This window comes from Pan paniscus, chromosome 12 (genome assembly GCF_029289425.2).
Source record: "Pan paniscus chromosome 12, NHGRI_mPanPan1-v2.0_pri, whole genome shotgun sequence".
NCBI lineage: Eukaryota > Metazoa > Chordata > Mammalia > Primates > Hominidae > Pan > Pan paniscus.
In genome coordinates this window covers 30635748-30650888 of record NC_073261.2, presented here as the reverse complement: position 1 = coordinate 30650888, position 15141 = coordinate 30635748, and the positions used below count along the sequence as shown (strand labels likewise).

Genomic DNA, 15141 nt, shown 5'->3' with positions numbered 1-15141 from the left:
AGAACAACTTCAAATATTTTCTTGGAGTGTAAGAAATATCTAAAGCACCACAGAAAAGAGAAAAATGACAGTATGTATATTTCCAAGCAACATACAGTTAAAATGGCAATTTAAGATGCCTCACTAATAACTTTCTGAAAATTAGGCATTCTTTCTTAGCTATAAAGCAAAATAATCTAACATAAGAATATAATTTAGAAAGCATTATGTTTCAATAGTCATCTTGTAAAGATGGCTAAAATAAATAAACATAAACCACTCACCTATGACCTGAATTTTCCTTTATTCCTGTCCATCCCTTGAACAGGCTTTGATGCAAATCCCAGTCAGCATCCCACATATCTTCCTGCATGGCTACACCAGGCTGCACTTTGGGTTCGGCTAAAACAAGGAAACATACTTAACCTGCATCTATACTCACTTGTCAATTTTCCTTCAAATAATTTCTATAGTAACAAAAGACAGCAATGTACTTTAAAAGTGGCAGCCTCTTACTAAAAGAGTATTTTGGGGGAAGTGAAGACGTGAGAGAGAACAGCAAGGTCACTTACATTTGGATAGAAAAGGCAAGCCAACATAGCAATGATCCCCACACTGTAGTCCAGGATCAAAATAAATGTTTGCAATCTATAAAGAGGCACAGGAGAACCATGAATCCCAAATCCACAGGAAGTCATAAAACAAAATGTTAACCAATGGGAATTCTCAAATATAACATCTTCAAACCTTTGATTTTTTTCCTGGCTCCAAGTCTTCCTTATTGCCCCGTAATCGTTTATAGTAAAATCGCACATCTTCTGACAAAGATCGTATTTGCTGTATTTTTACCTTCTGTGAGAAGGAATTCATAATATTTAAACTTTGATGAACTATTTTCCCCTGAAGGAAGAAAGCAAAAAACAAACTCATTTGTATATGGTTAAATTTTCTTAAGATCACAAGTTTCAGAGTAGACAAGCATACTTCTAGGAAACCAAAGCCCAAAAGACATCTTAGAATGTTCATCAATTGATAATCTTTAAATTGTAATCAACAGCCAAAAAACCTCACCAAAAAACTATTTTTTCTTGCTGTGGCATGTTACAGAAAAATCAGGAGGACAAATCTTTGCAATCTTGTGACAACTGATTGACGTTAACATTCACACTTTCATGTTAAGATACTGAGGATGCCAACAAAGGTACAAACAGAGATAGCTTTAGATAAAGGGAATGGTTACTTTCAGTTTGGTAAGCAAGGTTTGTTTACACCCAGGCAAGAATGCCCTGAAATCACTGAATTCTAAAATCTAAAGCCAAAGGGGACAAAATCACAATTTTTTTTAAAAGAAAGTCTCTTCATTAGGAAAAATATATGTCATTTGTATCAAAGAGAAATTACACATCTTTTGAAATTATGGGTTGTCAAGTATCTTATTAAAACAGTACACAAGCTGGGCGCAGTGGCTCATGCCTGTAATCCCAGCACTTTGGGAGGCTAAGGTGGGTGGATCACTTGAGGCCAGGAGTTCGAGACCAGCCAGGCCAACATGGTGAAACCCTGTTCCTGCTAAAAATACACATGAAAAATTAGCAGGCATGGTGGCACACGCCTGTAGTCCCAGCTACTGGGGAGGCTGAGGCAGGAGACTCACTTGAACTCGGGAAGCGGAGGCTGCAGTGAGCCGAGATCGTACCACGGCACTCCAGCCTGGGTGACAGAGTGTGACTCCACCTCAAACAAACAAACAAACAAAAACCCCAGCACACAAATAAAACTGTTAAATAACCAGCAATTGCTCTTACCAGTCACAAGCTTCTGTCTGTGACAGGGTACCAAATTTTAAATTAAAAAATTAAATAATTTACGTAATCCTCCAGAAGAATATTACAATCTTTCTTTTGGCTGAATACAAAATTTTACTTTTTGTAGATTCCTACTCATTTGAAGAGGTCTCTGAAATGATTAAACCCACTTTTTAAATATTTGGAATAAAAAATACAGAAGTGAAGAGCGTGCACAGGAAAAAGGGCGGAATGACAGTGACACTGAGGCCAGCGCTCCTCATTTACAGCCCAGTGAGGCTAAAACACCCGACAGCCAGCAGAGGGCGGGCATGCAGCTGCGATGCTGACAGGAGCCCTCGGGCAGTCACCGCAATTGGCGTACTTGAAATAACTACTTCCCTTGTGCCTTGTCTCTTGGGGGTGTGGGGGATCAAAAGAGCTCACAGATATAAATGCTGCTCTCACAATTCTATTCAAATATTAAGCTATGAGTTACATGAAATGTTTATTCTGAGGTATTGTTTCCAGTAAGCTCTAGTATTCTCCATCTGATAAAGAGATTGACAGGATTTGGTAATATAGAGGTAATTTAGAATTCCAAGCAAGTATCTGGTCCTGTAAGCCTCCTAGAGATATCTGAAAGCTTAATCTGAAGCAGTTCAAAACCAACCCCTCTAAATCTCATGCTGAAATGTGATCCCCAGTGTTGGAGGTGGGGCCCTATGGAAGGTGTCTGGGCCACAGGGGTAGATCCCTCATGAATGGCTTGGTGCGTTCTGACCTCGTAGTAATGAGTTCTCATGCCATTAGTTCACACAACCACTGGTTGTTAAAAAAGAGCCTGGCACCTCCCTCTCTTCTCTCTTGCCATGTGATCTTTGCACATGCCAGCTCCTCTTTGCCTTCCAATATGAGTGGAAGCAGCCTGAGGCCCTCACCAATGCAGACACTGGGGCCATGCTTCCTGCACAGTCTCCAGAACTGTGAACCAAATACACCTCTTTTTTAAAAATAAATCACCCAGCCTCAGGGATTCCTTTATAGCAACACAAATGGATCCAGACCAACTCTTGTTTTTATACACATGCTTTCTCATTTATTCCACTCATGGGGCTTTTCACTGTGTCATCTGCTGTCTTCTGAACTGAACTTTTCCCTGCCAGAGTTTACGCAGAGATTAAGGACATCATTGATTGAGAAGGTAATGGAAGGAAGAAACATGGCTCTTTTGGATAAATAACGAAGTCAAGAGTTTAGTATAGTCAGTACAAAGTGGAATGACAGGAAGATGAGGATTTAATTAAGACCCAAACTTAAATGTGATGAAACTAGTAATTCAAAGTTTGTATTTTTAAGGAGTTAAATATTGAATTCAGGTTTTACTGTACAGGTTGAGTATCCCTTATTTAAAATGCTTGGGGCCAGAAGTATTTTAGATTATTTTTTTTGGAATATTTACATATATATAATGAGATATCTTGGGGACAGAACCCAAGTCTAAACATGAAATTCATTTATGTTTCATATACATTTATATGCATAGCCTGAAGGTAATTTTATACAACATTTAAAATAATTTTGTGCATGAAGCAAAGTTTTGACTGGAACCTGTTACAAGAGGTCAGGTGTAGAATTTTCCACTTGTGGTCTCAAAATGTTTCAGATTTGGGAACATTTTGGATTTCAGATTTTTGGGTTAGGGATGCTCAACTTGCATACAGCATTAAGATTTTGCAATGTCTTGTTTCTCTTAACCCACTACTGTCTCCCACCACTAGGATGTGAGACACTTTTACATTTGCCCTGGTATTCCTGAATGGACTGCCCCATCTTCTTGCAAAAGGCAGCATCTTCCCCTGGTTTTCTCATTTGTTTTATCTTTGTTCTCCAGGCTCAAACTCTAAGCCATATTCCTGCCTCCTCTACCTACCCTCCTCCCCATACTTGTTTCAGTCTGTATGACCTCTTTAGGATATAAGCACAGTTCAAATGATTCACCTGCAATGTCTCTTGCCTATGTTCCCTCTCCATCATTTGTTCCTTCATCCATACATTATGTACTAAGTGCCTGCTATTAGGAAGAAACGATCTCTCATCCGTTTCCTAGAGGATCTCAGACTCTCACTGCGGAGGCCAACTTATAAGGAAATATTTATAGCACAATACGAGGCTTGCAGCAAGAGGGGTAATTTCAAAGTATTCTAGGATCACACATGAAACAACCAGTATTGTCTAGAGGAGTCAAGAAATCTTCAGAGAGGAGATGACAATGGAATTGAATCTTGAAAGACACGCAGGAGTTCTTTGAAGGAAGGACAGGAGGAAGGGCATTCGAGGCAGAGAAACAACAAAGGCTTGGAGGTATGAAGGGACTTTACTGCCTCAGCCACAGCCATACGCTCAAACTCCCCTTGGCACTTTTCACATGGACTCTGGCCAGTCTGCGGGTTGGCCTCCAGGCACTCTATTGTTTCATCTGTGTCCTCTATTTCTTTCTGCAGAGAGCCAGTCTTTAAAGCTCAGCTCTGATGATGTCAAGTCTTCACTCAAAAACTTCATATTCCCATGAACTTAAGTGCATTTAAGTTTTTTCCATGTTATCACCCCCACAGACCATTCCATTTTCTCTCTTAAAACTTTTCTCCATTCTTGCCAAACTGGACAACTCACTATTGCCTGAACCAACTTCAGACTTTACTGCCTCTGCATCCCTGTTGAGCTTGCGCCCTGGCCCTGGATTCACACCTCTGCCACCCCTTCTCCATCTCTGTTGGAAGAAATTCTAAGCTGGCTCCCATAGCCCCTGCATCAGTGAGATGTGTATTTCCCTCACAGCACTTTATTTTCACTCCTCTTAGGGCAACTTCTACATTCCGCTTTATAGCTCTGAATTGTGGGTCCATTTCCCTTTCTAGATAGAAAACTTTTTGAGGAAAAGGACTGTATCTCTTTACATCTTCTAAAGAACCAGGTATAATGTCTTTAAAATAAATGACTAATAAAGAATAACTGACTTTACTGTAAGATTCTAGGAACACAGAGCTAAAGGCAAAGGCAAAAAACGAGCAATAGAAAAATGTGTGTATTAATGATCTTACTGGAAAGGAAGGTGGAAGAACCATGTGCTTAGGGAAGCAGGTCAGTGAGCCTACTGCAATCACAGCCTTCACAGGGATTGTCAGGATCTGTGAAGTCAAGAAGATGATGATAAATAAGTAGTTAAGACTTAGCCTGATCTTGATAACTATTGCATTATATTTTGGGGTTAACCTAATTTTGGGACTAATATTGACAATAACCAGCTCCATACCAATATTAAAATCACCCATAGATACTGTTTAATCTGTCCAATGTACTCCATAAAATGTAATGAAATATAACACATTTCCACAGATTTCTCAGTGATTCATTGAAAACACGTAAAAAAGACTAAACAACGGGGAAGCAATGAAGACAGATTTTTTTAAAATACAAATATTTTTGTATTTCAAAATACAAATATTTTTGTATTTCAAAATACAAATAATCTATAAAATAGATTATTTTAAAAAAGAAAGTCAAACTGTACTCCTAAAACAATGTATGTAAAATCCAGCATATCTAGAGTTACATAGCTTTTTTTTGATACAGAAATAGACATCAACCTAATTTTTAAAAATGCACTGAACATTCTAGAGTTAGAATCTCATCCCATACTGTTAGTAACTCTCAAAGCTACTTCTCTAGGGTATTTTTCTTAATTCTTATTTTCACCCAGACTAACAAAAATTTATCTGAATTCTGAAATGTACTTATTTCTGTCATGAGTGATAACCATGAATTCCTCACCTGACATACTCTCAACAAATCATTTATTATTAAATGGCCAATTCTGTTTATTTTATAATTACATTTTTTTTTCCACATGGGAGTTGTGTCCACTGAAAACATCTATGAGGGCAAAGGTGGTAAGTTGTTGAATTTAGCAGTGCTTGACTTTCCTAAGAGCTTTTAAATATACAATTAAAAACATTTAGGTCTGGCAGAAATACATCCATTCAAAATCTTACTGAATGCAAAATAAGCTCCACACAGAATATTTTAATTAAAAGCTTAGTAACCTTTAGTCCCTTGACTTTGAATGACTCATGAAAATATAAATGTGAGCACTCAGATTAGGACATGATCTCCTGATTTTATCTTTCTTTTCAGAAATGTTAGACCCTGACTGCTATTTATGATTGTAGGAACAATCAGAGGTATCTAACTCAGGACACTCAGTTGGGGTCTGTGCAATGATATAACCATCTGTTTAAGCAGGTTTCTAACAAAGCACTTCTAAACGTGCTAAAGGCATTCTTCTGAAGTTGCTTTTTAGGTTAGGAGGGTTGGGTTTTATCAAAAAACTCTGAGCCTATGAACATCAATCTTCTATAAACTATTCTCGAAAGCTCAGTTTTTAAGGTATGAAACTGGTAAACTGTAACTCTGAGTAAACTTAATTCTTTGGTTTCATAAAGACAAGAAAGGACTGACTTATTCAGAAAAACCCCACTGCCATGAATCCTCATAAAGTCCTTACCTCATAGTCTGTTGTGATCTGGATGGCTCCATCATGAATCCCCTCTAATTTTTTTGCAGTAAGTTTGACTCTGAAGACTGCAAAATAGCCTGAAGCTAATGTTACCTGTAGATAGTAGAAATGGTATCATTCATTAGCCTTGCTAGTTGAAGTTTCCTATTAAAATGGACATGAAGGGTGTAGTGATAAAATGACTAACAAATCCTAACATATACCAGTATGACACTGAATTACCATATCACTGTGTACAAATATCTCAAAATAGTGGCCATCCCTTGATATTTCTCTACTACACTTGTTCCATGGGCCACTGAAAAAGCTGGTTCCTGAAAGAGGGAGGGGTGTGGTCCTCTTGCTAATAAAGCTCCTCACTCTTTACCCATGGACCTGTATGGCCAAAGGGGCTGGAGCAGAGGGACACAGCCTTCCACCAACCTTTCAGGCACACTGGAGCCACAATTGTATACACAGCTGGCTCTGCTTCAAGCTGTGGATGTCACTCTGTAATGTTAATATTCATATCTTCAGGGCAGCTGAGGTCAGATATAACAAAACACCAGACCTATGGCATTCCACAGAAACGTGTTTGTCAACACTCTCTGTGTATAAGGACACTTGCTTTTCCTTTTGTAAAACTGCCCCAAGAAATTCTATTCTAACCTGCAGATGAGATTATCTGATGCTCCTTCTCACAGACTGTGATTCTAATTCTTTTCCCAGTAGGTATAAATTCCAAGTTCCCCTTTCAGTACTGGTGAGTGCTGAAACTAATAAATTTGTTTTCTCTTGTTTAGCGCTCTCTGACAACCAACTGTAACATGTTTATTAGACAGGTAAAAATATGTGGGCAGACTCACAGTGATCAAACAATGTTTGCCTCACTGATACTGAGGCAGTATCTGGACAGACGTATTATTGCATAATTGAAAATATTTTCTACCAATGTTCAGGGCCATCTCTTTTTCCCAGTAAACTCAATGAACACAAGGTTAGTTTAGTACCCATGGGAATCTCTCCTGTAATGACACTTGTGTTACAAAAAGATAATTAAAAATTTGTGTGTTATAGAACTTTTTATGACAAGGCAGAATTAAACCCCTTTGGGTTTCAGTGCCCTCATCATAAAAATAGGGGGTTGAATTACATTACCTATAAGGCCCTTTTAATAGCAAGTAACCAACACTATTATGAACTGCATAAAAATAATAGTGATACATGTAGCATAGCAATGATCTTCCACTTGCAGTTTAGACATCCATCTTACTTTAAGGAGACAATAGAAAGTTTACTTACCGATGATTGATCTGATAAAGAGGATTTTTCAAACTCTGGCAGGCTTGAAATTATTGTAGTTCTATTGCCTCTTTCCACAGCTACAAGTTCTATTGATAAACCGTCTCCTATGATATGCCAACTTTTTATAGCCAACTTTAAAAAAAGATATGAAAATGATTATCACAACACAAGCATAAAATCCTTAAATGCGATTTAGAATAAAAACAGGTTTTTACCTCAATTGGATTGCTGTTTATAATTGCAAATAAAATATTACTTGCTTCTGTAGCACTCAGTACTCCAAAATCTATGAAACGTTCCTCTATTTTGGGGGGCAATACAAAGTACTGAAAAGATATAAAAGAACCAGATTTTTAAAAAAGTCACATTGATGTAACAATATTATGAAGAGAAAGTAACTATATTAAAGATGTATTAAAGTTCCCCCCAAAATTAGCTGGGCATGGTGGTGTGCACCTATAATCCCAGCTACTCGGAAGGCTGAGCTGAGGCAGGAGAATCGCTTGAACCCGCGAGCCAAGATTGCACCACTGCACTCCAGCTTGGGAAACAGAGCGAGACTCCATCTAAAAAAAAAAAAACTACAGTTCTATGCTTTCCTATGCTTTTGTATATATGCATAAAACCACACATTTATACAACATAGTTGAGGGCTTTGTATGATGAAAGTCTTTTGAGTAATCAGAAATGAAAACAGCCATGGCTTCTGCTGAGTTGCTATTCTTCCTCTGAGGGCACATGAAAGAGGCAGGAAGCTAAACTACTAAGAGAGGTTTAGTGGAACCCTAGGGGATCGGGCAAAAAGCATGTGGTCTCAGCAAGCATCACCAATGATCACTGAAACAAAATAACCGAAGCAGGAGCAAGACATTACTGAAGGTCCCTCCAGCTCTAAAATTCTAATCGATGCCAACTATTTAAAGGGCTACATTTCTAGATGTCCTAGCTTTCTTTTTATCTTTCCTAACAGTTTTCTCTCTTATCTAAGCTTCTTTCATTGATCACTCTCAAGATAGCTTTGTTTGGAATTTTTCCCCCTGCTTATTTTCTGTACCAGGAGTACCTTCATTGTTTCCTTCTGTGTCATATATAATCTTCCAACTTTGCGTCTTTACCACCTTATTTTCTTCTTTACTATCTGGTTCTCTTCTTTGTCCCGATATTTCTTGGTTTTGATCATCTCTTCCCTACATATATCCCTCTTCACCTTCCTTGTATTATTCTTTTTCTACCTATCATTTTTCTATTTAGTTCTTTTCTATATTCCCCATTATTACAATAGTTTAAAAGCATATCCAAGAGAAAGCAGAATGTGGAAAAGATCTAAGTAGAGACTGTAACTAGAGAAGTCAACTGTATCACAAGAGAGAGCTGCCAGAAAAGGTAAAAACTAGTTACCTGGAAAGGTAAAAACTGACTAGGAGAATTAGATCAATTTGCAGAGCACAAATAATGGCAAACCGTATGTAACACAACTGCCTAATAAGATCTGAAAACATTAAAGGTGGGCAGGGAGTTTAAATGTTAAAGATGGATAATATACTTACATCTAAAAAGCCTGTGTATACCCGCACAGGTAAATGAAATTTAGAAGCATTGGTAATAAGTAAAATGTTGTTATCAATGTGCATGGATGATGTGGAAGGCATAAAAAGCAGGGTAAAAATGTATCCTGATTCATTAGGAAGAATTAAGACTGGTTTGCTGAAGTTGTGAACCTGAGAAATGATAGAAGAGAAAAAAAACAAAGTGTCAGCATCACCTAGTTGGTAGACCAGGAAAATTACAAGTATGAGGGCTCCTGGACATACTTTAAACATTGTTTTGGCTTCTTCTGGTAGCAACACATCGTGAATGAGGATCGCAAAACTGAAAGTGTTAGTAAGGTAAATTGGCCTTTCCACAGGATCAGCAGGGCTGTCTCGGATGTGAAATAATGTTGCAGCATGATCAAATCCCAAATAACTATTAAAAAAAAAACAAGAACAAAATAAATCATTTTTATTTCCATGTGTTAATTTAAAATCCAAGTTCTTCTGTTGTAAGTAATAATTTACATTTAGCATTAGGGATTGTATTAAAGATTTAGAACTATAATATTTAAGTGATTGACTATATGATTTAAAACAAAATTTAGCTTGCAAAATATTGAAATTAATACAAAGAACCATTCTCTAATGAATTATATGAATCATACAATTAGAATCAAAGACATATCAACAAAAAAAGCTTTACTTTGAAAAAAATCATGTTTATCACTGAATTACAAGGAGCTTTGCTAAAATGAATCTTTGCCAAGTTGAGTATTAAACTACTATTGGTTAAAGTGCAATAGAAAATGAACATGTCACTTCCCATTTATAAAAAGTTGTAATTCTAGAAGTGTTTATGAATTTATAAAGGAATATAAAGAATTCTGTTTCAAGTGTCAAAATACTTTAATAATAGGCCACAATCACTTACATATTACAAACAAATGTCAGAAAGGAAATGGTTCAAATGATTTAAATAATATTTAAAAAATCAGATTTTTGAATCATTAAGTCTTCATTTAAGCCCAAATCCTATCATCCCACTTACCCTTTTCTTCTAAAAAAGTAAAATATAAACAAAATATAGGAGGTTTTCTCTTTTATAGTTGGGGCTGTTCTTTCAAAAAATAATTCCATCAAGTTTATGTGAACGTGGCTAGTATTTCTGCAGGTCATTTAGCAGGAAAATATAATTTACTGATTAGTAAAAAGTAATAGAATTTACTTTAAAAAGAAACTCACCCATCTAAAACTTCTGCTTGATATGGTATTTCAAGTTTAGAATAACTCTTTTCCTTTGCTTTAACTGTTATTTTCCCAGAAAACTGAGATGGCTTTTTTGCCTTCGATGCTGAAAGGAAGCATAAAAAATAATCTCTGTTACCTTTTACTACCAAAGAGAATTAGTGAATTTATGTAAATTGACAAAATCTTAAAAAAAAAAAAAGTTGAGCTTCCAAATTGGCCAACAGAACACTTTTTATAACATTTTAAATGAAACATCACATTTTTCATACAAAAGGGGGAAAATGTTTTATATTTCCTGTAATAAGATAAGCAGATAAGGAATTAGCTGGTGAGCATGGTTCAGGAGGTAAAACACCATACCTAAGCTGCTTTGCTGTAGCCACAGGCTTTGGCTTTACTTACAGCAGAATTTCTCATCCTTGGCACTGTTAACATTTTAGGCCAGATTAATTCTTCGTTGCGGAGGCTGCTGTGTGTACTGTAGGATGTTTAGCAGCATCCTGGACCTCTACTTGCTAGACGGCAGTAGCATCCCTGCAGCTGTGACTACCAAAATGCCTCTCTACATTGCCAGATATCCCCTTGGAGGCAAAATTACCCCCCACTTAGCCCTGCTGATTTACACTTGAACTGAGAAAGAAATAACATTTCTTGTATGGCCAAAGTCTTGCTCTATCACCAATAAAGTAGCATGGTATAAGAAAAGTCAAGAATTCAGAGCTCTTCTCAAAAATCAGCCAACCCTAAAACTCATGGTATAAGAGGAGATAAATCCCCTCCTGTCATCATATTATATTGTCCTCATCTTAGATGAAGTAAAAACTTCAGATTTCATAGCAGTTTTGAATAATCCTGGCTGGGTGCAGTGCCTCACGTCGGTAATCCCAGCACTTTGCCAGGCTGAGGCGGCCAGATCACCTGAGGTCAGGAGTTCGAGACCAACCTGGCCAACATGGTGAAACCCTGTCTCTACTAAAAACACAAAAACTAGCCAGGTGTGGTGGCACGTGCCTGTAATCTCAGCTAGTTGGCAGGCTGAGGCAGGAGAATCGCTTGAGCCTGGGAGGTGGAGGCTGCAGTGAGCCGAGACTGCACCATTGCACTCCAGCCTGGGCAACAAAGCGAGACTCTGACCCAAAAAAATAAAAATTAAAAAATAAATAAATAAATAAGGAATTACAGAAATTGATTCAGTTGGGTCCAATCTAGGTACCCATTAGATGGTTCTTTTCAGAACAAATAAAGAAGCTGTTTATGTTTATCCTCTTAGAGTACTTTAGGAACACTTCCATTTATGTGAAGAATTCATATGTGAGTTCCGCAAATGTGTGTCATCCAACCTCATGACAAAAAAGAACAAGAAAATGGTATGACATCTAGTGTTTGACTATGGCAGACACAGACTTTCCATTTTAAAAATTCCCATTCAGCCTCTTATTTCTCTGCTTGCTAGTTAGCCATCTCTGGATGCTTTCAATTTTTCACTATTTGTTCTGACGTAAGACTGATTACAAGGGCCACATTTAAGCATTTCATGACATTGTATCATACATAGCAAATAAATTGGTCAAAAAGCTCAAGAAAATTCTGTTGAAAATCATGAAGAATAACTTTTGATGAGAAAGATGCCTGATAAATGAACACTGCAGAGTTAATACATATATAAGGTGCATTCTAACAATATTAAAAGTTAAATAACACACACTTCCTGACTGATTTTCACAGCAATCTCAGAGGTATTTTGTGTGGGGATCCAGCATGGCAGTGGGAGAGGTGAATGGTGGGGGGATTTTCACATGACATTAAAAACCTACTTTTAAGAAATGTAGCATTTGCTCTTAAAGATGCTTTCCCTTTGCTGTTGTTATTTAATTTTACATATTTCTTTAAGAAACAATTATCTTAGAGCCTATGATCTCAGAAGAACCAACACTAATGACATCGCATTTATCTCAAGAAGGGAAAGATTAAGTGGGTGGTCAATACAGGAGCTAGAGAAGAGTAGCTCTTCACCCTTGCAGAGCATGTGGAGAATTTTCCGGCACATCTGTGAAGGGTGGGTCCTAAATGCTCTCATCCTGGCTGGGTGCAGTGCCTCACGTCAGTAATCCCAGCACTTTGCCAGGCTGAGGCAGCCAGATCACCTGAGGTCAGGAGTTTGAGACCAGCCTGGCCAACATGGTGAAACCCTGTCTCTACTAAAAATACAAAAATTAGCCTCCTTCTCCTCTGTAAGGGAAGACAATGTACCTCGTGATACTGACACTGGTAGGCATGAATGTGGTCTCTCAGCAGCATAGAGAACACTTTACCACAAATGCAGAAATTACTGTGGCATTAATGTCTTCTATAATACTATTTCTTGACAACTGTATCATGAAGTATGCTGCCTATGTGATTTTTATTCCTTGAGAGTCCTCACTGAGCTCACAGGATGAACCCTGAGGCCAGCTCCACCTCCGTAGCTGCTCCAGACCCTCCCTAGAACTCTCCACAGTGAGCAGCAGGCATAGATACTCTCATAAACACTGTGTGAAGTGTGCCAGTGTCCTCCTACATTCATTGATCAAATATTCTCATCCGATGAGGAGCTGAGCTTTACCATGTGGACTCTGAGCACAGATGGCTTTATCATAAAGCCAAAGTTTAAGCTTAATAGCAGCTACTCAGTTGCATGGGTGCCTATGAAAAAAGCCCTGTTCAGAGGTTCAATTCTCATTTAATTATCTATATGGTTAAGCAGCCATTAAGTCATTATTTTAAAAATGTTGTGACAGCAAATTCAATGAATGTTCCAATTAAAGTAGGCAAAACTAAATAAAAACATGCTATAAAAATGGTATAGTCTGGCTTGACTTAACACCTCAAGTATCAAAATGTATACTATACACATTAGAAATAATAGCTAACTGGACAATTCTGTCATAAAGTCTATTATTTTAGCTTAAGTAGGGGATCTGCTTTGCCTATAAAAGCCAATATATGAAAATGTTACAAAGAATACTTTTTATTTTTGCTCTCAAATTCAAACATGTTTCAGAACTTCAAATATATTGTAACTTCATAATTAAGATGAATTATAATACATAATATGTGTAAAAAGGCTAGCCCAGATTATGGAAATGATTCCAATCCTAAAGTATTTGCTAGTGCTTTTCTATTGCTAATACTGATTTAGCTTTATAAAGCTGTGGTATTTTCTCTCATGAATCAATCAAGTAAGAGTTCATGATGGTTTACAGGGGGGGAAAAAAAATCAACCTAAGCAGTAATATAAATTCTGATGGTAAAACAGTTTGGATTTTTATATTAAGACGTTAATACAGATGCTTTCTAGTTTATCAAAATAACATCACTCTATCAGAGAGAAAATGGTGAATACTTGCCATCAAAACTAATGCTTGCAACCTTGGTGTATTTACTTTCTGATGCTTTTAATGTAATTGGTTTAAAGTGTACCGTTATAGCATCATTTTGTGGTGTAGGTCGAACACTCTGCAAAGAGAACAAAAATACATACATGGCATTATTTCAGACTAATGGTTCAGCTGCCTTATACTTATACTGGAAAGTATACAGGAGTATACTGGAAAATATACTGGAAAAGTAAAGTGGACTCTAAATTTGAAAAGTTTAACTTATGTTGTCCCTTTAAATGGAGTAGGCCACACTGGAAAACTTCAAATTAATTTCATCAGAATATCTTTATAAAAGAAAATGACCAGAGAACAAGCATGACAGATTTGTAAGTGTAAGAATCTATTACATTTGGTGTGAGTACATAAAGCATTTAAAAAAGGTACTTATTTTCCAAATGAATGCCTAATTCACACACCAGTGGAGGCGACATGAAAAAGACTTATGGATCCCTCTTAAAGAAATTCACAATACTGAGGAAATATCTGAACCATATGATGGTGAAGAATAAACATGAACTTGGAAGCTGGTGTGTCAGTGCCAAGGTAGTTCTGCACACTTCATTTCTAATGGCATTTTCTCTTTCTCTCTAGACATGGCTCCGCGAGTGAGGCGTGCTGCTATCCAGAGAGAGGGCTATACTGCTGGCTATGGGATTGAGCACTGAGACAGCCCACAGGGATGTTCAGCTTGAAGCCAGAATGCTTAAATAACAACAAACAGGAAAACCTTGTACTTGGAGAGCATGCTTTTTAAAAATACATTTTAAGGTACAGTTATTTTTTATTTCCTCACTGACACAAAGCCCTTTCAATTGGAAGGGACTTAAAAGATTCCAACCTCCTTCTCTGTTTTACTAATGAAATTTCCAATATTGATGTTTCAATAGCTAGGCATCAACAGGTAGGAATGAAACAAGAATCCCTGGGTTGGTGCAGGGCCTTCATCTGACATCCTGTTGCACAAACATATATCACAAAATTGTGGTACTGTATACAACTCTTGATTAAAAAATAATCTTCCTTTATAATTACTTTGAATCTGAACCTTGGTCTGAACCCTCATGGGTTGTATTTGTTGAATTTTGAAGGGCTTTAAAAACTTGTCAAAGCCTGCTATTTCCTGGAAAAAAGAACATTGTCCTTTTCTGTGAGACTTATCAGGCAAGCCCCTTAACAGGGGCACAGTCAGATCCAGCAAGTCACTACGTTCTTCCCCCTGGATCCCTGCCTGCTCTTTTCCGCCCGTTTATAAAGGTGAAATCTGCCTCAACAGAACATCAAAGGGCAGTCTCTTGAAGGTGCGATAAGCACCTGAGAAG

General features: G+C 37.3%; 1 protein-coding gene across 4 annotated transcripts in view; it reads right to left on the bottom strand.

Moving 5' to 3' along the window:
* TMEM131 (transmembrane protein 131) overlaps positions 1-15141 on the bottom strand; it is a 243309-nt gene that overhangs the window by 48439 nt on the left and 179729 nt on the right. For all 4 annotated transcript variants that reach the window (XM_034953708.3, XM_034953707.3, XM_034953709.4 and 1 more), the window contains 11 exons: positions 13790-13898; positions 10398-10506; positions 9435-9588; positions 9171-9341; positions 7839-7949; positions 7621-7755; positions 6328-6432; positions 4865-4951; positions 727-879; positions 552-627; positions 264-381 (listed from right to left, as the gene is read on the bottom strand). In XM_034953708.3, the coding sequence (XP_034809599.1) occupies positions 264-381; positions 552-627; positions 727-879; positions 4865-4951; positions 6328-6432; positions 7621-7755; positions 7839-7949; positions 9171-9341; positions 9435-9588; positions 10398-10506; positions 13790-13898 (1328 nt within the window). The remainder of the gene's footprint in view (positions 1-263; positions 382-551; positions 628-726; positions 880-4864; positions 4952-6327; positions 6433-7620; positions 7756-7838; positions 7950-9170; positions 9342-9434; positions 9589-10397; positions 10507-13789; positions 13899-15141) is intronic.